This window comes from Coregonus lavaretus (genome assembly GCF_964263955.1).
Source record: "Coregonus lavaretus genome assembly, contig: HAP1_SCAFFOLD_777, whole genome shotgun sequence".
NCBI lineage: Eukaryota > Metazoa > Chordata > Actinopteri > Salmoniformes > Salmonidae > Coregonus > Coregonus lavaretus.
This window is the reverse complement of record NW_028161507.1, coordinates 91499-114542: the sequence shown is the minus strand read 5'-3', so window position 1 is coordinate 114542 and position 23044 is coordinate 91499. Positions and strand designations below refer to the sequence as shown.

Here is a 23044-nt window from a genome sequence, read left to right as displayed (position 1 = left end):
TGTGTGTGTCCAGTGTGTGCGTCCACTGTGTGTGTGTATTTGTGTGTGTCCAGTGTGTGTGTGTCCAGTGTGTGTGTGTGTTTCCAGTGTGTGTGAGTGTGTGTGTAAGTATGTATGTGTGTGTGTCCAGTGTCTGTGTGTGGGTGTCCAGTGTGTGTGAGTGTGTGTGTCCAGTGTGTGTGTGTGTCCTGTGTGTGTGTGTGTGACAGGTGTGTGTGTGTCCAGTCTGTGTGTGAGTGTGTGTGTGTGTGTCCTGTGTGTGTGTGTGTTTGTGTGTGTCCAGTGTGTGTGTGTCCAGTGTGTATGTGTGTGGGTCCAGTGTGAGTGTGTGTGTGTGTGTGTTCAGCGTATGTGTGTGTCCAGTGTGTGTGTCCAGTGTGTGTGTGTGTGTGTTTGTGTGTGTCCAGTGTGTGTATGTGTGTGTGTGTGTGTCCTGTGTGTGTGTGTCCTGTGTGTGTGTGTGCCCAGTGTGTGTGAGTGTGTCCAGTGTGTGTGTGTGTCCTGTGTGTGTGTCAGGTGTGTGTGTGTGTGTGTGTGTGTCCAGTGTGTGTGTGTGTGTCCTGTGTGTGTGTGTGTTTGTGTGTCCAGTGTGTGTGTGTGTGTGTGTTTGTCCAGTGTGTGTGTGTGTGTGTGTCCAGTGTGTGTGTGATCAATGTATGTGTGTCCTGTGTGTTTGTGTGTGTGTGTGTGTGTGTGTGTGTGTGTGTTTGTGAGTGTGTGTGTGTGTGTGTGTGTGTGTGTGTGTGTGTGTGTCCAGTGTTTGTTTGTCCGGTGTGTGTGTGTTCAGTGTGTTTGTTCAGTGTGTGTGTGTGTGTGTGTGTGTGTGTGTACAGTGTGTGTGTATCAAGTGTGTTTGTGTGTCCAGTGTGTGTCAGTGTGTGTGTCCAGTGTGTGTGTGTGTTCAGTATGTGTGTGTGTGTGTCCAGTGTGTGTGTGTGTGAGTGTCCAGTGTGTGTGTGTGTGTCCAGTGTGTCAGTGTGTGTGTGTGTGTGTCCAGTGTGTGTGTGTGAGTGTGTGTGTGTCTAGTGTGTGTGTGTGTGTGTACAGTGTCCAGTGTGTGTGTGTCCAGTGTGTATTTAACATAGGGACACCGAGTCCCAAACCCTAAACCCTGGATAGAGGGGCTCAGTGAATGTGGAGTGGAATGTGTTCATGTGGGTCAGTGTGTCAGAGGAGACTCTGTAGAAGGACAGAGTGCCGGCTGGCCAGTCCAGATACACTCCTACTCTGGGGGAGCTGGAGGAGGGGACGTCTATGGTAGTGGACTTATGATTGTGCATGGCAGAGTATCTGTTGTCATAGTAACTGTAACTTTTGTCAGAGCAGAACAGACTCCAGGACTTGTCATTGTCTCCAATCCTACAGTCACTACCCCCTCCTCTCCTGCAGATTCCTTTATATGCCACTCCTATACCAGCCCAACTCCCACTCCACTCTACCTCCCAGTAACAGCGCCCAGTCAGACCCTCTCTACACAGCACCTGTCCACAGAACTCAAATCTCTCTGGGTGATCAGGATACGGCTGCTTCTCTCTCCTACGTGTCACCTTTCTGTTCTCCTCAGACAGAGAGAGGTTTCTGTTTACTGTGTTTGGGTCCAGTGTGAGATCACAGACATCTGATGGATGAAACCAGACACAATATTAGAAATCATCATCATCCTGAACACACACACACACACACATCCTGAACACACACACACAAACACACACACATCCTGAACACACACACACACACACACACACAGCCTGAACACCCACACACACACACTGAACACACACACACACACACAAACACACACATCCTGAACACACACACACAAACACACACACATCCTGAACACACACACACACACACACATCCTGAACACACACACACACACACATCCTGAACACACACACACACACACACATCCTGAACACACACACACACACACACACACACACACACACACACACACACACACACACACACACACACACACACAAACACACACTTCCTGAACACACACACACAAACACACACACATCCTGAACACACACACACAAACACCCTTGACACACACACCCTGAACACACACACACCTTCATGCATGAACACACAAAAGTAACACGAACACATCCTGAACACACACACACACACTGGACACACACACACAAACATTTCTAAAGTAACACAATCACGTCACACACACACACAGACACACACATTGTCAAAGCAACTCTTTGTAAACTTTGGTGTCCCTGATTTCTGCTTCTGCAGAACTACAGCTGATATTTAATATGACCAAGTAAGTAATGATGGTGGTCTTTGACTTTGACTTAACTTGAATTAAGACTTATTCTTAGTCTTTTTCTTCACAGCAGTCAACACTCACATTTTCTAAGTCCAGGTTTCATTGTGTTCTCTCCACCATGTTCCACACTGTAGCGGTAAGCAGAAGAACAGACAGTCATTGAGGGATACAACTGAACTCACACACAAACACACACACACACACACACACACACACACACACACACACACAGTCAGCATATAACTTTGTCCAAGTGTGTGTGTGTGTGTGTGTCCAGTGTTTGTGTCCTGTGTGTGTCCTTTTTGTGTATGTGTCCTTTTTGTGTGTGTATTTGTCCAGTGTGTGTGTGTGTGTACAGTGTGAGTGTGTGTGTGGGACCAGTGTGTGTGTGTGTCCAGTGTGTTTGTGTCCAGTGTGTGTGTGTGATCGTGTGTCCAGAGTGCGTGTGTGTCAAGTGTGTGTATGTGTCCAGTGTGTGTGTGTGTGTGTCCAGTGTGTGTGTGCGTGTGTCCAGTGTGTGTGTCCAGTGTATGTGTGTGTGTGTCCAGTGTGTGTGTGTGTGTGTCCAGTGTGTGTGTGTCCAGTGTGAGTGTGTGTGTGTGTCCAGTGTGTGTGTGTCCAGTGTATGTGTGTGTGTGTCCAGTGTGTGTGTGTGTGTGTGTCCAGTGTGTGTGTGTGTGTGTCCAGTTTGTGTGTGTGTCCAGTGTATGTGTGTTTGTGTGTGTGTGTGTGTGTGTCCAGTATGTGTGTGTGTCTAGTGTGTGTATGTATGGATCCAGTGTGTGTGTGTGTGTGTGTGTGTGTGTTTGTGTGTTCTGTGTGAGTGTGTTTGTTTCCTTTTTGTGTGCGTGTGTGTCCAGTCTGTGTCTGTGTGTGTCCAGTGTGTGTGTGTGTTTGTCCAGTGTGTTTGTTTGTGTGTGTATGTGTGTCTAGTGTGTGCATTTATGGATCCAGTGTGTGTGTGTGTGTGTGTGCGTGTGTCCTGTTTGAGTGTGTGTGTTTCCTTTTTTTGTGTGTGTGTGTCCAGTCTGTGTCTGTGTGTGTGTGTTTGTCCAGTGTGTTTGTTTGTGTGTGTGTGTATGTGTGCGTATGTGTGTGTCCAGCGTGTGTGTGTGTGTCTAGTGTGTTTTTTTTCTCCAGTTTGTGTGTGGGTGGGTGGGTGAGTGTGTGTGAGTGTGTCCAGTGTGTTTGTCCAGTGTGTGTGTGTGTGTGTGTGTGTGTGTCCAGTATGTTTGTGTGTGTCCAGTGTGTGTGTGTTTGTGTGTGTGTGTGTGTGTGTCCAGTGTGAGTGTGTTTGTTTGTCTCCGGTGTGAGTGTGTGTGTGTCCAGTGTGTGTGTGTGTCCATTTTGTGTGTGTGTGTGTGTGTTCAGTGTGAATGTGTGTGTGTGTGTGTGTCCTTTGTTTGTATGTGTCCAGTGTGTGTGTGTCCAGTTTGTGTCCAGTGTGTGTGTTCAGTGTGTGTGTCCAGTGTGTGTGTGTTTCCAGTATGTGTGTGTGTGTGTCCAGTGTGAGTGTGTTTGTGTGTCTCCAGTGTGTGTGTGTGTGTGTCCAGTGTTTGTGTGTGTGTGTGTGTGTCCAGTGTGTGTGTGTGGGTCCAGCGTGTGTGTGTGTGTTTCTAGTGTGTTTTATCCAATGTGTGTGTGTGTGTGTGTGTGTGTCCAGTGTGTTTTTTTCCCCAACTTTGTGTGTGTCCAATTGTGAGTGTGTGTGTGTGTGTGTCCAGTGTGTGTGTGTGTGTGTGTGTGTGTGTGTGTGTGTGTGTGTGTGTGTGTGTGTGTGTGTGTGTCCAGTGTGTGTGTGTGTCTCCAGTGTGTGTGTTTCCAGTGTGTGTGTGTGTGTGTCCTGTGTGTGTGTCCAGTGTGTGTGTGTGTGCGTGTGTGTGTGTGTGTGCATGTGTGTGTGCCCAGTGTGTGTGTTTGTCAAGGATGTGTGTGTGTGTGTCCAGTGTGTTTTTTTTTCAGTTTCCCAGTGTGTGCGTGTGTGTGTGTCCATTGTGTGTGTGTGTCCAGTTTGAGTGTGTGTGTCCAGTGTGAGTGTGTGTGTGTGTCCAGTGTGTTTGTGTTTCCGGTGTGTGTGTGTGTGTGTGTGTGTGTGTGTGTGTGTGTGTGTGTCCAGTGTGAATGTGTGTGTGTCCAGTTTGTGTCCAGTGTGTGTGTTCAGTTTGTGTGTCCAGTGTGTGTGTGTGTGTGTGTGTGCCCAGTGTGTGTGTCCAGTGTGTGTGTTTTTTCAGTATGTGTGTGTGTGTGTCCAGTGTGTGTGTGTGTGTGTGTGTGTGTGTGTGTGTGGGTGTGGGTGGGTGTGTGTGTGTGTGTCCAGTGTGTGTGTGTGTGTGTGTGTGTCTGTGTGAGTGTGTGTGTGTGTGTGTCCAGTTAGTGTGTGTGTGTGCCCAGTGTGTCTGTCCAGTGTGTATGTGTTTCCTTTTTGTGTGGGTGTGGGGCCACTGTGTGTGTGTGTGTGTGTGAGACCAGTGTGTGTGTGTTTGTGTCCTTTGTGTGTATGTGTCCAGTGTGTGTTTGTCCAGTGTGTGTGTATTTCCAGTCTGTGTGTGTCCAGTTGTTCACTGCACACATACACACTGGACACACACACACACTGGACCCACACACACACACACACACACACACACACACACACACACCAAAACACACCAACACACACACCAAAACACACAAACACACACACACACACACACACACACACACACACACACACACACACACACACACACACACACACACACACAAACACACACACACACACACATACACACACACACACACACAGTCTTTATATAACTTAGTCCAAGTGGTGGTCAGAATGTTTGTCTTAACTAGCCTGATAACTCCAACATGTCTGATATGAACATTGACATAAAACCTCTACATACTTGAGTTTCTCCAGTCTGCAGTGTGGAACCTCCAGTCCAGCAGAGAGCAGTCTGACTCCTGAGTCTCCTGGGTGATTGTAGCTCAGGTCCAGCTCTCTCAGGTTTGAGGTGTATGACCTCAGAGCTGAGACCAGAGAAGCAAAGCCTTCCTCTGTGACTAGACAGCCTGACAGCCTGCAAAGAGTCAAATCATATTAAAACCACACTGCAAATATATATATATATACAGTGGGGAGAACAAGTATTTGATACACTGCCGATTTTGCAGGTTTTCCTACTTACAAAGCATGTAGAGGTCTGTAATTTTTATCAAAGGTACACTTCAACTGTGAGAGATGGAATCTAAAACAAAAATCCAGAAAATCACATTGTATGATTTTTTTAGGAATTCATTTGCATTTTATTGCATGACATAAGCATTTGATCACCTACCAACCAGTAAGAATTCCGGCTCTCACAGACCTGTTAGTTTTTCTTTAAGAAGCCCTCCAGTTCTCCACTCATTACCTGTATTAACTGCACCTGTTTGAACTCGTTACCTGTATAAAACACACCTGTCCACACACTCAATCAAACAGACTCCAACCTCTCCACAATGGCCAAGACCAGAGAGCTGTGTAAGGACATCAGGGATGAAATTGTAGACCTGCACAAGGCTGGGATGGGCCATTATTAGGATATGTAAGAAGTTCAAGGTGACGGTCAATCACCCTCGGTCTGGGGCTCCATGCAAGATCTCACCTCGTGGGCATCAATGATCATGAGGAAGGTGAGGGATCAGCCCAGAACTACACGGCAGGACCTGGTCAATGACCTGAAGAGAGCTGGGACCACAGTCTCAAAGAAAACCATTAGTAACACACTATGCCGTCATGGATTAAAATCCTGCAGCGCACGCAAGGTCCCCCTGCTCAAGCCAGCACATGTCCAGGCCCGTCTGAAGTTTGCCAATGACCATCTGGATGATCCAGAGGAGGAATGGGAGAAGGTCATGTGGTCTGATGAGACAAAAATAGAGCTTTTTGGTCTAAACTCCACTCGCCGTGTTTGGAGGAAGAAGAAGGATGAGTACAACCCCAAGAACACCATCCCAACCGTGAAGCATGGACGTGGAAACATCATTCTTTGGGGATGCTTTTCTGCAAAGGGTACAGGACGACTGCACCGTATTGAGGGGAGGATGGATGGGGCCATGTATCGCGAGATCTTGGCCAACAACCTCCTTCCCTCAGTAAGAGCATTGAAGATGGGTCGTGGCTGGGTCTTCCAGCATGACAACGACCCGAAACACATAGCCAGGGCAACTAAGGAGTGGCTCCGTAAGAAGCATCTCAAGGTCCTGGAGTGGCCTAGCCAGTCTCCAGTCCTGAACCCAATATAACATCTTTGGAGGGAGCTGAAAGTCCGTATTGCCCAGCAACAGCCCCGAAACCTGAAGGATCTGGAGAAGGTCTGTATGGAGAAGTGGGCCAAAATCCCTGTTGCAGTGTGTGCAAACCTGGTCAAGACCTACAGGAAACGTATGATCTCTGTAATTGCAAACAAAGGTTTCTGTACAAAATATTAAGTTCTGCTTTTCTGATGTATCAAATACTTATGTCATGCAATAAAATGCAAATTAATTACTTAAAAATCATACAATGTGATTTTCTGGATTTTTGTTTTAGATTCCGTCTCTCACAGTTGAAGTGTACCTATGATAAAAATGACAGACCTCTACATGCTTTGTAAGTAGGAAAACCTGCAAAATCGGCAGTGTATCAAATACTTGTTCTCCCCACTGTATATATATAGTTATTTTTTTTGGGGGGGGGGGAATGGATCAGCTTAATATTGCAAATAGATTGTATCTTCTATCAATGTAATTGTCTGCATCACTTCCAATCCCCCATGTTTTTTATATATATACTCCCCTTTATTACTTTCCAACCCCACCATCCTTTCCCTACTTGGAGTAAATTAGTGAACAACAATGACCAGGCCTCTACTTCCAGCCTATACTTACTATCTACACCTTATGGTCAGAGTTAATTTTACAATAATTCTATTATATATATATATTTATTTATTTTTGCTCCTGAACTTCTTCTACTCTCAACCTCGCCGATCATTTTCATGATGTCCATCCGGTTTGCTTCTATATGCCATATCTTTCTAACTGTGCTCTTTCCCAAAAGCTCCCAACCTACAACCTATATACTTATTATGGACACAGTATGCTTACATTATTAGCTATCTTTGTTATTATTTGTTGTTATTTGTTATTAGTCCCATCCTTCAACTCTATTCAATACCTCCCATCTATCTCTTAACACCATCCATATAGGATTTCTATTTGCCATATTTATTTCAACCATACTGTGATGTTTTACAAAAGTTCTGAACCTTTCTATTCTCATTGCTTCTACAGATTGTGAATTAAAAATATTTTTTTTTGCTAAAAGTATTATTATATTATTGATCGATTGACTATGACTTTTCAGATCACCCAGTAATGCTATCTGCAAGGTTAGCTCCAGGTAAATATTGCAATCCTTTAGCCATTCCTGGACCTGTGTCCAAAAACAAGCTACAAGTGGACAGAACCAAAACAAATGATCTAACGATTCTGTCTCTTCACAGCAAAATCTGCAGAGCTGGGAAGATTGTATCCCCCATATAAATAACATTATATTGGTAGCAAGATTTTTTTTTTTTTTTAGAACTCTGTTTATTAAGTTTTACACACACACAGACAAGACAAAGCAATATAAATAATATACTCAACTAGACAAAAATACAAATAATACATATAAAAAAATAAAAATAAAAATAACTTTAAAGATACCATACTTTAGACAAGTTAAACACACCAGGCAGAAGGCTACAAGAGGTTAAAGGGCAATCTGTAGTATAGGGACAGAGCAAACACCTCACCATTGTTCCTGTAAACAGTTAAGGGATGGGGTGGAGAAATGCAACCACTCATAGACAGTCAAGGCCACAGACCAATCATCCACTGGACCAAAAATAAAAAGTTACAATGCTTTAAAATAAAAAATGAATATTGATAATTTTATGTAGGCGTGAACAGAATAAAAAAAAAAAAAATAACTGGGAAAAACAAGCTCACACCTTAGTCTCTGCCCGGGCGAGATGAACAAGGCATCCGCAGGTCACAATCAATAAGCACAACAACCTTAATGCCCCCCACCCCCACCCCAGAAAAAAAACACAGAGAAATGCTCATCCAACCCCTAAGTCACAGGGGGGTCAAATACAGACTTATTTTGGTTTTAATAGGAATGCTATCAGAGGATGGACTGTTTAAAGTAAGACCGGAATGGAGCCCAAGCCTCATTAAACAGTTTGGGGTTCCCACGTGAATTGAATTGAATTTTTTCTAGTTTCAGAGAGCACAACACGTCTCTCACCCAATATTTATAAGATGGGGGAGCTGCCATCTTCCAGTTCTGTAGTATTAGCCGTCTAGCTAAAAGAGTTGTATAAGCAACAGTGTCCGACTGGATTCTTGACAGGGGGGTGCTTATGGGCAGTACTCCAAAAAGGGCTGTAAGGGGAGAGGGATCTATAACAGTGTTATATATATCAGAGAAACATTTAAATATTAATTCCCAGAAACCTGACAGTTTATGACAGCCCCAGAACATATGCAACAGTGTGGCCGGTTCAATTTTACATCTGACACAGGTAGGATCAAAATCAGAGAATATTCTTCCAAGTCTGGCCCCAGACCAGTGGATACGGTGAACCACCTTGAATTGAATGAGGCTGTGTCCAGTGCTAAAAGAGGACGAATGCACCCTGCGCAGCACAGATTCCCAGGTGTCTTCCCCAAGTTCCTCCCCCAAATCCTTTTCCCATCGAGTCTTTAAAGGCACCAAAGAAGGGTTCTGTAAGTCATGAATGATTGCATATACATCTGAAATTGCGCCCCTAGGAAGCTTGTTCAGCTCCAGGATGCTCTCTATAGCTGTATTCACAGGCCTATGGGGAAATTCAGGTGTGTTAGCTCTGACAAAGTTCCTAGTCTGGAGATAGCGGAAAAAGTGGGATTGGGGGAGGTTGAACCTTTCCTGTAGCTGAGCAAAAGAGGCAAATGTATCATCAAAGAATAATTGGGCTAGTGAGGAGAGGCCTAGTGAGTGCCAGATGTCAAAAGCCCCATCATTCAAAGATGGAGGAAATAAAATGTTCTGATTGATTGGGCCTGATAGAGAAAAGCCTCGGAGGCCAAAGGCTAAGCGGAACTGATTCCAAATTTTTAAGAGACTGCTTTACAATTGGGTTGACACACCTTTTGCCTAGGGACACTGGGAGAGACGAGCACAACACAGAAGAAAGTGCAGCAGGTTTACACGATTCAGACTCCATCTGGACCCAGATTGGTCTAGGGCCAGTAGGATCAGTCTGCAGCCAGTACAGAAGGGCTCTGAAATTTGCAGCCCAATAGTATGTCTGAAAATTTGGTAGAGCTAAACCCCCCAATGACTTAGGCTTCTGTAAATGTTTTCTACCAATCCGTGGTACCTTGCCATCCCAAATAAAATGCATGAATGTTTGATCCAGTGAAATAAAAAAAGATTTTGGAATAAAAATGGGTAGACATTGAAATAAATATAGAAATTTGGGCAAGACACTCATTTTAATGACATTAATCCTTCCGATAAGAGAAAGAGGTAGCGCATTCCAAAAAGCAAAATATTGTTTCAAACTGTCTGCTAGAGCAACCAAGTTTTCCTGAAACAGATTTGAATATTTCCTTGTCACTTTAACTCCCAAGTAGGTGAATTGATCCCGGACAATCCTAAACTGAGAGCTTGTAAAAGAGCACTTTAAAGCAGCCTTGTTTACAGGAAAAAGCTCACTCTTGCCTAGATTCAGCTTGTACCCTGAGATTGATCCAAACCTTTTAAGAACAGATAAGGCGCGTGGCAATGAGGTATCAGGGTTAGAGATAAACAAAAGGAGGTCATCCGCATATAGCGAGACTTTCTGCTCTGAGCCCGTCCGGATTATTCCTTGAATGGCATCATTAGAGCGTAATGCAATGGCGAGAGGTTCGATTGCCAAAGCAAACAACAAGGGGGAGAGTGGACAGCCCTGTCTGGATCCGCGGTGCAAGGGAAAATAGTCAGAGGACAAGTTGTTAGTCCGTAGCGAAGCCATGGGGGAAAAATAAAGAATCTTTATCCACGCAATGAATTTGGGGCCAAAGCCAAATCTATAAAGGGTGGCTGTTAGGTAATCCCACTCAACGCGGTCAAACGCTTTTTCTGCATCAAGTGAGACCACCACCTCTGGGTCCTCCGACGCAGGGGAGTACAGTATATTCATAAGGCGCCTAATATTGAAAAACAAATGCCTATTTCTCACAAAGCCAGTCTGGTCAGAGTGTATTACTTGATGCAGCGAGCCTTCCATACGGATGGCTAAAAGCTTGGCTAGGATTTTGTAATCACAGTTTAAAAGCGAGATTGGGCGAAAGGATCCACATTCCAGAGGGTCTTTGTTTTTCTTTAATAGTAATGAAATTGAAGCTTGATAAAGACTAGGCGGTAGCTTTGAGGTATTAAGGCACTCTGCAAATAGTCGAGACAAGAATGGGCAAAGCAGACCAGAAAACGTCCTGTAAAATTCGGTTGGAAAACCATCCGGACCCGGTGATTTACCTCTTTTCATTGCGGACACTGCTGTTGCAATCTCCTCAGGTGTAAATTCTTCTTCTAGATAGTCATGGGTGTCTGTATCAATTGAAGGCATATTCAGGCCATTAAAGAAGGAATCAATCAGCAAAGGGTCTTGAGGGGATTCAGAGGTGTATAGCGCAGAATAAAATTGTTTGAATTGATCATTGATCTCTTTATGTATAACTGTGGTGGCGCCAGACGGGGTCCTTATTTGTGGGATTAAACGTGAGGCCTCAGATTTACGGATCTGATGTGCAAGGAGTTTACTGGCCTTGTCGCCTTGTTCATACACTCTGTACCGAGCTCGCAAGAGTAGCTGTTCAGCTTGCCTGGTAGAAAGCTCATCAAATTCAGATTGGAGTAGTTGGCGCTCTTTATGCAGATCAGAGGAAGGAACCGTGGCATACTTCTCATCCAATGTGGCTATGGATTCGCTCAGGTCCCGAAGTCGCTGAGAGCGAACTCTGTTTTGGTTGGCTGTATAAGAAATAATTTGGCCACGTAGGTATGCTTTGAGAGACTCCCATATGGTAGAGCAGGACATACCTGGTGTTGAATTAGTTTCTAGGAATAAGGTGATTTCAGAAGAAATGAAATTGACAAACTCCTTATCTGAGAGTAAAATGGGGTTAAGACGCCATTGATAACACATAGGAGGTCGCTGGGGAAACTCTAGTTCAAGCACTAATGGTGAATGGTCCGAAATAACAATACTCTTGTAAGTACACTGCCGAAGGTTAGGCAAAAGTTTTTTGTCCAAAAATAAGTAATCAATCCGGGAGTATGTTTGATGAACATGAGAATAAAAGGAATACTGTCTATCTGTAGGATGTAGGAAACGCCAGGCCTCAAACATGGCATATTTCTGAAGAAAGGCTTGAATAAGTAGGGCACATTTAGATGGGCCTGTAGTTGTTCGTGAGGACTTGTCAAGAACTGGGGACATTTTGCAGTTGAAATCCCCCCCTAAAATCAATAAATGAGAATCTAAATTGGGTATAGCAGACAAAAAGGAAGAAATGAAACTTGTGTCATCCCAATTGGGAGCATAAACACTAGCCAAAACAAGAGGGGTAGAAAACAGTTTACCGGTTACTATGACGTATCGTCCCTTAGGATCAGCGATAACCTCAGAAGCTACAAAGGGAGTGACTTTATCAACCAAAATGGCAGCCCCTCTTGATTTACTATGAAAGTTAGAGTGGAACACTTGACCAACCCAGTCCCTACGCATCCTAAAGTGCTCACCAGTCCTCAAGTGAGTCTCTTGTAGAAATGCAACATTTGCATTCAAACCCTTTAAGTGTGTCAACACCCTCTTACGTTTCACTGGGTTATTAACCCCTTTGGTGTTCCACGAAATGTATTTGATCGCATTGTTTTGGCCCCTCTGGGCATTCCCGTTATACAACCCCGTCATTAGAGCATAGAATGGAAAAGCAATGAGCGCCCAGAAACCCCAGAATAACTTGTCTCAGAGTAATAATGTACGGTGGTAGATGTTGAGAAAAAGTACCGAAAAAAAAACAAAAAAGACAGAATGACAACATTAGAACTGAACAATTCAACCCCTCCCCCCACCCCCTCCCCCCATCCCAGACAGTACCTCCCCAAACGAGGTACAAGCCTAAATAGAGCATGTTCTCTTCGCACAGTATGTCTGTGAGAGTGCGGTCTTAAACCTAAACCCACAGTCCCGCTCTTTAAAGTCGTGTTTTGTTAGTGGATCAAACAGCAAAAAGAGATAATAATTTTTTAAATAAAAGAAATTAAGGTGAATCCCTTGTGCAGACGAAATTACAAAAGCACAATTTTTAGATGTATATAATTATATTCCCAGTCTTATAACAGGCATTTGAGAGAGAAAATAAAGAAAATAAATAGAATGTGTAACGGCTCTCAGCCGAAAACCTAATTTGAAGTAAGGAAATCGTAGTAAGACAATCAAAAATGATAAAAATAATTATTATTATAATAGTTGTCTAGTTGAATGCTGAGACAGCTTACAACCAAGACCAAAAAACTACGTGTGCGCAACGTTTAACGCTTAAATGACGCTCTGAGCCTTAAAATTTAAGTGAAGACCCCAAAAAAACGTGTCGCCTCGGGAAGCATTTACTGTTTACTGGGTCAATGCAAACGGATGCAGTAAGCAAATAACCAATAATATTTTGAGTCACTGAGACACTATGTAAACAAACTGAATAGGTGAGCAAGACAGCCTAGAAAACACAGGAGTATAGTAAAACCGCAATACAATGAGATTAAAATGACTGAATGCTTGTAAGGCAAGCACACTAGATGATCAAAACATTAGATCACATCAAATAAGCCTGAATGGGTACGCCAACCCCCCAACTATACAAAATTAGCATGTTGTAGCTAAACATAGTTGTACCACAGGTGGTTTACTTACTATCCACAGTTCGCTAGCAACAGTTGCTGAACTATGAGCAAGTTCAAGACTTCTTGATGTGACGTTGAATGTGAGAGAGAGCCTCATCCGGAGATTCAGATGTGTAGTCTTTACCATCATGAGATAGCCATAAACGGGCCGGGAATCGCAGTCCGTACTTCACACCTGGATGGTCCCGAAGTAGTCGTTTGGCCTGTCCGAAAGCTGCGCGCTGGCTGGAAACAGTGGGGGAGTAGTCCTGGTAGATGGAGAAGCTCTGTCCTTGAAAGCTCAGAGTGGTATTGCGGGCTCGTCGGAGAATCTCCATCTTCTCATGGAAAAAGTGCACTCGAAGAATTATGTCACGGGGCCTCTCCCCATCCCGGGGCTTTGGGCGCAGCGACCGGTGGGCACGATCAATCAGGGGCTTTTCATCCAAGGCTAGAACATCCTTCAGCAGCCCAGAAACGAAATCCGTGGCGCGAGGCATTTCCGCTGACTCTGGGACTGATACAAGTCTCAGGTTATTGCGGCGAGAGAATCCCTCCAAACTTACACAGCTCTCCTTCACCTTTTTCAAGTCCGCAGCTAGGCGTTTCACGTCAGCCTCCAGGGATGTAGTTAAGTCGGAGACATTTGTAGCGAAGGTCTCCAGTGCTGCAATCGTTGTAGTGTGCGACTCCATTGTTGTTTTGAGTGATGCGATTGCCGGCACCGTCTCGTTCCGCAGGATGGTTAGATCTGCTTTTAAAGTATCAGAAACCTCCTTTATTCGGGCCTCAATCGTAGCAACCACCTCCGTTTTCATTTCAACTATCTCAGAGCGTAGTAGTTTGATGGCCTCGAGAATGTTCACTTCAGCGCCGCCAGGCCAAGCCGCCCCCCCGGGTAGAGTATCAGTCCCCGGGTTGTCAGGCTCAGGGGAGGGCGGCGATGAGAGTGTGTCTTGTAGGCCGGGTTTTCTCAAAGTCATGCTTTTGGCCTTATGTTTCGTCGACATGCTGATATTTGGAAGTAAAGTAGTCTTGGTTTTTACGGGAAGGGATCACCAAAATAATATATGAAAATAAATACGGTTTTGCTGCAAAATTCACATAAACTTTTAAAATACCACGGGAGCAAACGGAAAACACGTCAGTCGCACATGGCGTCCCTCCAATCCCCCGGTAGCAAGAATTTTATATGATAATTTAAATTGAAAGATTCTAATTTTTGAATCCGGTGTCGTTTTGCGTGTCAGTTCATGAACACTATGCCATGGGATCGGTACGTCAAAGATCTCTTCCCAACTATTTTGCAATCTATATGGGACGGCTGTCAATCCTTTGGTCCTTAAGTGAAACTGATATAATTTTTTATTTATCACAGTTTTCTTTAACCAATTATGTTCTTTAATGCAAGGCCGACAGACAAGTTCCTTACTCTCTCCCCCTTCCACTTTCCTCTTCCATTTTTGCGGTAAGGCTGCAATTATTTGGTTGTAATTTTGGGTAGAGCAGACATTTCCATATGTTTTTGTTAGCTGCATGTGCGACATAACTCCACCAGTCCTACCGATGATATCATTTACGAAGATTATACCTTTTTTAAACATTCTGTCAAAAAAATAAAGTTTTTCTGTCAATTAGTATATTTGAATTTAACCACAATATTTGTTGCATTATTTGTTCTGTCGTTTCTGGAGGATTAAATTGAAATGCAACCAACTTTCTATGGCTTGTTTTAGAAATAGTGATATTCGGGAGATTATTTCCTTTTCAAATAACTGAAAGTGAGAGGTTGTAATCTGAATAAAGGGAAAAAGGCCTTTCTTGAACATTGGGTGAGACAATCTTACTAATTTGCTTGAGAACCAGTTCGGATTTAAGTATAACTTTTGTATGACTGAAGCTTTTAGTGATAGGTCTAATGCTTTAATATTTAATAATTTCTGTCCTCCGAATTCATATTCATTATATAAATATGCCGTTTTAATTTTGTCTGTTCCAAATAAAATTGAATATTTTTTTCTCATATAATTTAAAAAACTGTTCGCTAGGCGTAGGCAAGACCATAAGCAAATAGGTAAACTGGGATAATACTAAAGAGTTAATCAGGGTGACATTTCCACAAATTGACAGGTATTTTCCTTTCCATGGTAGTAAGATCTTATCTATTTTTGCTAACTTTCTATTAAAATGTATTGAAGTGAGATCATTTATTTCCTTTGGGATATGTATTCCGAGTATATCCACATCACCATCAGACCATTTTATTGGTAAACTACATGGTAATGTAAAAATTGTATTTTTTAGTGATCCAATACGTAATATAGTACATTTGTCATAATTTGGTTGCAATCCAGAGGTTAGAAAATGTATCTAAATCCTCTATGAGGCTGTGGAGGGATTCTAGTTGTGGATTTAAAAGAAAACATGAATCATCAGCGTACAATGACACCTTTGTTTTTAAGCCCTGTATTTCTAATCCTCTGATATTATTATTGGATCTGATTTTAATAGCTAACATCTCGATGGCCACAATAAATAGATATGCCGATAGTGGACAACCTTGTTTCACTCCTCTTGACAGTTTAAAACTTTCTGAGAAATAGCCATTATTTACTATTTTACACCTAGGGTTACTATACATGATTTTGACCCATTTTATAAGAGATTCTCCAAAATTGAAATGCTCCAGGCATTTATATATAAACCCCAGTCGAACTTTATCAAATGCCTTTTCGAAGTCTGCTATGAATAGCAGGCCTGGTTTCCCATATTTTCCATAGTGTTATATTGTTTCCAATACTTGCCTTATATTATCTCCAATGTATCTTCCATGTAAAAAGCCTGTCTGATTAGAATGAATAATATCCGACGATACCTTTTTATTTCTATGCGCTATACATTTTGGTAGGATTTTTGCATCACAACACTGAAGTGTAAGGGGCCTCCAATTTTGTAAATGGACTGGATCTTTATATTTTCCACTTGTATCCTGTTTCAGTAATAATGAGATCAGACCTTCTTCTTGAGTGTCAGATAATCTACCATTTACATAGGAGTGGTTAAAACATGCTAATAACGGTCCTCTTAGTATATCAAAAAAGGTTTTCCCGGACTTAAAGTCTTTAATTGCATCCAGCAGTTCCTCCTGCTAACCACTGCTATTCTTTGGTGGAGGATATAGTGGCAGTATATTTTTTCAAAATGTTCAGATATATCAGTGTCCTGAAACCTGCCATATCTATTCATTAATGAATGTATCATTATTAGAAATGACTAATTATCAAGGTATTGCTTGTAGATAAAAAAATGCATATTACAAATATTTGAGTACTGACCAGACCAGTTTAAAAAGCAGTATCAGTATATCAATAACAGGTTTCTAAACACTATTAAATCAATCCTGATGATGACATGATTAAGAAAAATAATGACTGAATCATGAATAATAATGAATGAGAAAGTTATAGAGGCTACAACAAAACATGCTAACCTCTCACCATAACCAATAACAGAGGGGGTATGATCCTTGTTCCTCTGTAACTTTCTCATTCATCATCATTCATGATTCATTCATGATTATTCATAATCACGGTAGCATCCACATGAATGTAGAAGTGTTCAGAAACATCTTCTATTCTTACTGACAATACAAGTGAAGTGACTCCAAAATGACAGGACATTATTCACCATTCAGTTTCTATTGGGAAAAACATAATCTATAACAAAACCAAGACAAACTGCAAATGTATTCAACAAGTTTGTAGAATCACAAGCTTGATGTAATCACTGCAGGTAAGGAATATGGGACCAAATACTAAATTTATGACTACTTTAATACAATATAAGTGAATATGTCCAAATTATTAAGACTTTTTCAAATGGGAGAACTAGATACGTAAAGTGCTTCATTTCATTTTTAAACAGTAACACAGATATGTATGAAAATACTCTCAAATAAAAGGTGACATTCTGTACTGTCGCCTAATATGAAACATTCTATCTCAAATCCAAAATGCTGGAGCATAGCACCAAATGTAAAACTGTAAGCTTCACTGTCCAAACACATATGGTGTGGACTATGTGTGCCTGGTAAACACATGTGGATCTGGTGAACAGTTATCACTTGTTGACCAACTACAGGAATACTGACCTCAGAGTCTCCAGTTTACAGTGGGGATTCCCCAGTCCAGCAGAGAGCAGCTTCACTCCTGAATCCTTCAGGTCATTGTTACTCAGATCCAGCTCTCTCAGGTGTGAGGGGTTTGACTTCAGAGCTGAGACCAGAGAAGCACAGCCTTCCTCTGTGACTAGACAGCGTGACAGCCTGCAAAAGTACAATCATATTAAAATCACACTGCTATTCTTTGGTGTGAAAATATATTCTTTCAACAATTTCAGATACATCAGTGTCCTGAAACCTGCCATATCTATTCATATATGTATATATACACAATACTACCAGTCAAAAGTTTGAACACACCTACACATTCAAGGGTTTTTCTTTATTTTTACTATTTTTTACATTGTAGAATAATAGTGAAGACATAAAACTATGAAATAACACATGGAATCATGTAGTAACCAAAAAAGTGTTAAATTAATCCAAATATATTTTATATTTCAGATTCATCAAACAGCCACCCTTTTCCTTGATGACAGCATTGCACACTCTTGGCATTCTCTCAACCAGCTTCATGAGGTAGTCACCTGGAATGCATTTCAATTAACAGGTGTGCCTTCTTAAAAGTTAATTTGTTGAATTTATTTCCGTCTTAATGGGTTTGAGCCAATCAGTTGTGTTGTGACAAGGTAGGGGGGTATACAGAAGATAGCCATATTTGGTAAAAGACCAAGTCCATATTATGGCAAGAACATCTCAAATAAGCAAAGAGAAATGACAGTCCATCATTACTTTAAGACATGACGGCCAGTCAATACGGAACATTTCAACAACTTTGAAAGTTTCTTCAAGTGCAGTCGCAAAAAACATCAAGCGCTATGATGAAACTGGCTCTCATGAGGACCGCCACAGGAATGGATGACCCAAAGTTACCTCTGCTGCAGAGGATACGTTCATCAGAGTTACCAGCCTCAGAAATTGCAGCCCAAATAAATGCTTCACAGAGTTTTAGTAACAGACACATCTCAACATCAACTGTTCAGAGGTGACTGTGTGAATCAGGCTTTCATGGTTGAATTGCTGCAAAGAAACCACTACTAAAGGACACCAATAAGAAGAAGAGACCTGCTTGGGCCAAGAATCACGAGCAATGGACATTACACAGGTGGACATTGTCCTTTGGCCTGGAGTCCAAATTTTAGATTTTTGGTTCCAACCGCCGTGTCTTTGTGAGAATTGGTGTGGGTGAACGGATGATCTCGGCATGTGTAGTTCCCACCGTAAAGCATGGAGGAGGAGGTGTTATGGTGTGGGGGTGCTTTGCTGGTGACACTGTCTGTGATTTATTTAGAATTCAAGGCACACTTAACCAGCATGGCTACCACAGCATTCTGCAGCGATACGCCATCCCATCTGGTTTGGGCTTAGTGGGACTATCATTTGTTTTTCAACAGGACAATGACCCAACACACTTCCAGACTGTGTAAGGAGAGGGATTGAGTGCTGCATCAGATGACCTGGCCTCCATAATCACCCGACCTCAACCCAATTGAGATGGTTTAGGATGAGTAGGACGGCAGAGTGAAGGAAAAGCAGCCAACAAGTGCTCAGCATATGTGGGAACTGCATTCCAGGTGAAGCTGGTTGAGAGAATGCCAAGAGTGTGCAAAGCTGTCATCAAGACAAAGGGTGGCTATTTGAAGAATTTCAAATATAAAATATATTTTCATTTGTTTAACACTTTTTTGGTTACTACATTATTCCATATTTGTTATTCCATAGTTTTGATGTCTTCACTGTTATTCTACAATGGAAAAAATAAAGACAAACCCTTGAATGAGTAGGTGTGTCCAAACTTTTGACTGGTACTGTATATACATGAATTAATGTATAATTATTAACAGTAGATAACATGTTTCTAAACACTACTAAATTAATCATTGTGTGTGTGTGTGTGTGTGTGTCCAATGAGTGTGTGTTCATTGAGTGATACAGGAATACTGACCCCAGAGTCTCCAGTTTACAGTGGGGATTCCCCAGTCCAGCAGAGAGCAGCTTCACTCCTGAATCCTTCAGGTCATTGTTACTCAGGTCCAGCTCTCTCAGGTGTGAGGGGTTTGACTTCAGAGCTGAGACCAGAGAAGCACAGCCTTTCTCTGTGACTCCACAGCCTGACAGCCTGCAAAGAGTAAAATCATATTAAAACCACACTGCTATTCTTTGGTGGTGAGTAATTTTCTTTCTGTGAGTAGATAACATGTTTCTAAACACTACTGAATGAATCCTAATGATGCCATGATTGAGAAAGATCATGAATGAATCATGAATAATAATGAGTGAGAAAGTTACAGAGGCTACAACAAAACATGCTAACCTGTCACCATTAACATCAAATAAAAGGTGACATTCTATAATGAAACATTCAATCTGAAATCCAAAATGCTGGAGCATAGCACCAAATGTAAAACTGTAAGCTTCACTGTCCAAACACATATGGTGTGGACTATGTGTGCCTGGTAAACACATGTGGATCTGGTGAACAGTTATCACTTGTTGACCAACTACAGGAATACTGACCTCAGAGTCTCCAGTTTACAGTGTGGATTCACCAGTCCAGCAGAGAGCAGCTTCACTCCTGAATCATCCAGGTCATTGTTACTCAGATCCAGCTCTCTCAGGTGTGAGGGGTTTGACTTCAGAGCTGAGACCAGAGAAGCACAGCCTTCCTCTGTGACGCCACAGCCTGACAGCCTGACAAAGAGATCATCATGATTTCACAAACTGTTAATTAAACACCAGTAATGTAGAAGGACAATGGCAGATGCATTTGGTTTATTCTCTTAAACAACATATCGATTCATCTTCCGTCTCCTAGAATTGTATGGTCATATTGTTATACTAATGTGAACATCAATGCATTTATTCAATATGTTTTTCAATAATACATATATTTCTCTAAACTGAATATTTCTTCCTGATGATTAGTACTTAAATGTCATTTTATGTACTCACAGAGCAGCTCTGGAGGCTTTGACCACTGGCAGCAGCCTCAGAGGTCCTTCCTCTGATCTGGAGTATTTCTTCAGGTCAAACACATCCAGCTCCTTTTCTGAAGTCAGCAACACAAAGACCAGAGCTGACCACTGTGCAGGTGAGAGATCTTCTTCTGAGAGACTTCCTGAGCTCAGGTAGCTTTGGATCTCCTCCACTAGAGAATGGTCATTCAGTTCATTCAGACAGTGGAACAGATTGATGCACCTCTCTGGAGAGGGATTCTCCCTGATCTTCTCCTTGATGTACTTGACTGTTTCTTCATGGCTCTGTGAGCTGCTTCTTGTCTTTGTCAGTAGACCTCGTAAGTGCTTCTGATTGGACTCCAGTGAGAGGCCCAGAAGGAAGCGGAGGAAAAGATCCAGGTTTCCCGTCTCACTTTGTAAGGCTTTATCCACAGCACTCTTGTAGACAGTAACTTCAGGCTTGTCTCTGGACTGCGCAAAAAAGTAGCTGAACATTGATTGAGGTTTGGCCATTAGATTCTCATTGTTGTTGATGAATGAGAGGAACACATATACAGCAGCCAGAAACTCCTGAATGCTCAGATGCACGAAGCAGTACACCTTGTCCTGGTACAGCACACATTCCTCTTTAAAGATCTGTGTGCACAATCCTGAGTACACAGAGGCTTCATTGACATCAATGCCAGCCTCTTTCAGCTCTTCTTCATAGAAAATCAGATTGCCCTTCACAAGCTGTTGAAAAGCCAGTTTTCCCAGTGACAGAATGCTATCTTTATTCCAGTGTGGACCTGTCTCTTCTTTCCCAAGATACTTTTCATTCTTTTGTTTGGTATGAAACTCCACAAGGTGTGAGTACATCTCAGTCAGAGTCTTGGGCATCTCTTCTGTCTTATGTTTCAACATGTGCTCAAGGACTGTTGCAGAAATCCAACAGAAGACAGGAATGTGGCACATGATGTGGAGGCTCCTTGATGTCTTTATGTGTGAGATGATTCTGCTGGCTAGGTCCTGATCACTGAATCTCTTTCTGAAGTACTCCTCCTTCTGTGGGTCATTGAACCCTCGTACCTCTGTCACCTGGTCAACACACACTGAAGGGATCTGATTGGCTGCTGCAGGTCGGGTAGTTATCCAGAGGAGAGCAGAGGGAAGCAGATTTCCCTTGATGAGATTTGTCAGCAGAACATCCACTGAGGTTGACTCTGTGACGTCAAAACAAATCTTGTTCTTCTGGAAGTCTAAGGGCAGTCGGCACTCATCCAGACCATCAAAGATGAACAGAACTTTGTACTTGTCGTAGTTGGAGATTCTTGATTCTTTGGTTTCCATTGAGAAGTGATTGAGAAGTTCAATCAAAGTGTGTTTTTCCTTTTTCATCAAATTCAGCTCCCGAAAAGGGAATGAAAATACAAATTGGACATCCTGATTTGCTTTTCCTTCAGCCCAGTCCAGAATGAACTTCTGCACAGAGACTGTTTTTCCAATGCCAGCGACTCCCTTTGTCAGCACAGTTCTGATAAGTTTGTCTTGTCCAGTTAAGGGTTTGAAGATGTCGTTACATTTGATTGCAGTCTCTGGTCTTGCTTGTTTCCTGGTAGTTGTCTCAATCTGTCTCAGCTCATGTTCATTATTGACCTCTCCTGTTCCACCCTCTGTGATGTAGAGCTCTGTGTAGATCTTATTGAGAAGTGAAGGGTTTCCTTGTTTAGCGATCCCCTCAAATACACATTGAAACTTCTTCTTTAGATTAGATTTGAGTTCACGTTGGCAAATCACAGCAAGCTCATCTGAATGAAGAAATAACACAGAGGATATTAATATTACGTCTGTTTTATTGCCTACAGTATTCTAGGACTGTTATACAATTTTAAATTATAATCATTTCTTCGCTTAACTGACTGTATAAATGTTTTCATAATACATTACACACTGGTGTGACTGATTTATATCATTATTGGTATTCTCTCTCTCTCTCTCTCTCTCTCTCTCTCTCTCTCTCTCTCTCTCTCTCTCTCAACACAACACAACCCTGCTGCTACTTGATGAGGTCACTAGGTGTTGTGTTAAGGCTGCTACAATATCATTTAGTTACACAGCTACTTAAGCTGTACTTTAGCTACAGCTTTTAAATGTTATAAAACAGCATTCAACATGAGGCAGACAGCTCTTACTTTTCTCCAATGTGTCAGCAAGCTCCTTCTGGTTCATTTTCCTCAGGACGTGCAGTGTGATCTTCAGAGCCCCCTCTCTGGCACTGCTCTCCTGCTTCTCATCTTCAGCATCCACCACTTCATTATCCTGCTTCTGACTCTCAAAGCCTTCTGGGAGTTCTGGACTAAGAATCCTCTTGAACATCTTCAGCTCGTTCTTCACAAATGTCATAATATTCTCTTCAAGCAACTGAAATAAATCAAGTAAATAAGTTAAGCAAGAGACTAAATGCTTTCTCATTAACATATTAATGAATGATTGACAGATCAACTTTACTTGAGGTAAACAAAAACAAATGTACATAACAGGACCACATACACTGAATATGGAGGCCAGGTCTGTTTGATGACTCTGGGAAGACTGACCACTGAGAATCTCTGACTCTGATCTCTCCTGTTGGTTTCTGTGGACAAAACATGAGATTACATCTCCTCATC

General features: G+C 42.3%; 1 protein-coding gene across 1 annotated transcript; it reads right to left on the bottom strand.

Annotated features, from left to right (window-relative positions):
* Positions 1–622: 622 nt before the first annotated feature.
* On the bottom strand, positions 623–22894 carry LOC311120612 (uncharacterized protein). The gene is made up of 6 exons (XM_084195197.1): positions 22568–22894; positions 20392–22183; positions 20046–20130; positions 13454–14293; positions 2378–2474; positions 623–1618 (listed from the first exon to the last, which is right to left on the bottom strand). The coding sequence occupies exons 1-6, from the start codon at positions 22851–22853 to the stop codon at positions 1077–1079; spliced, it is 3642 nt and encodes a 1213-aa protein (XP_084051323.1). The 5' UTR covers positions 22854–22894; the 3' UTR covers positions 623–1076.
* Between the last annotated feature and the right edge of the window lie 150 nt (positions 22895–23044).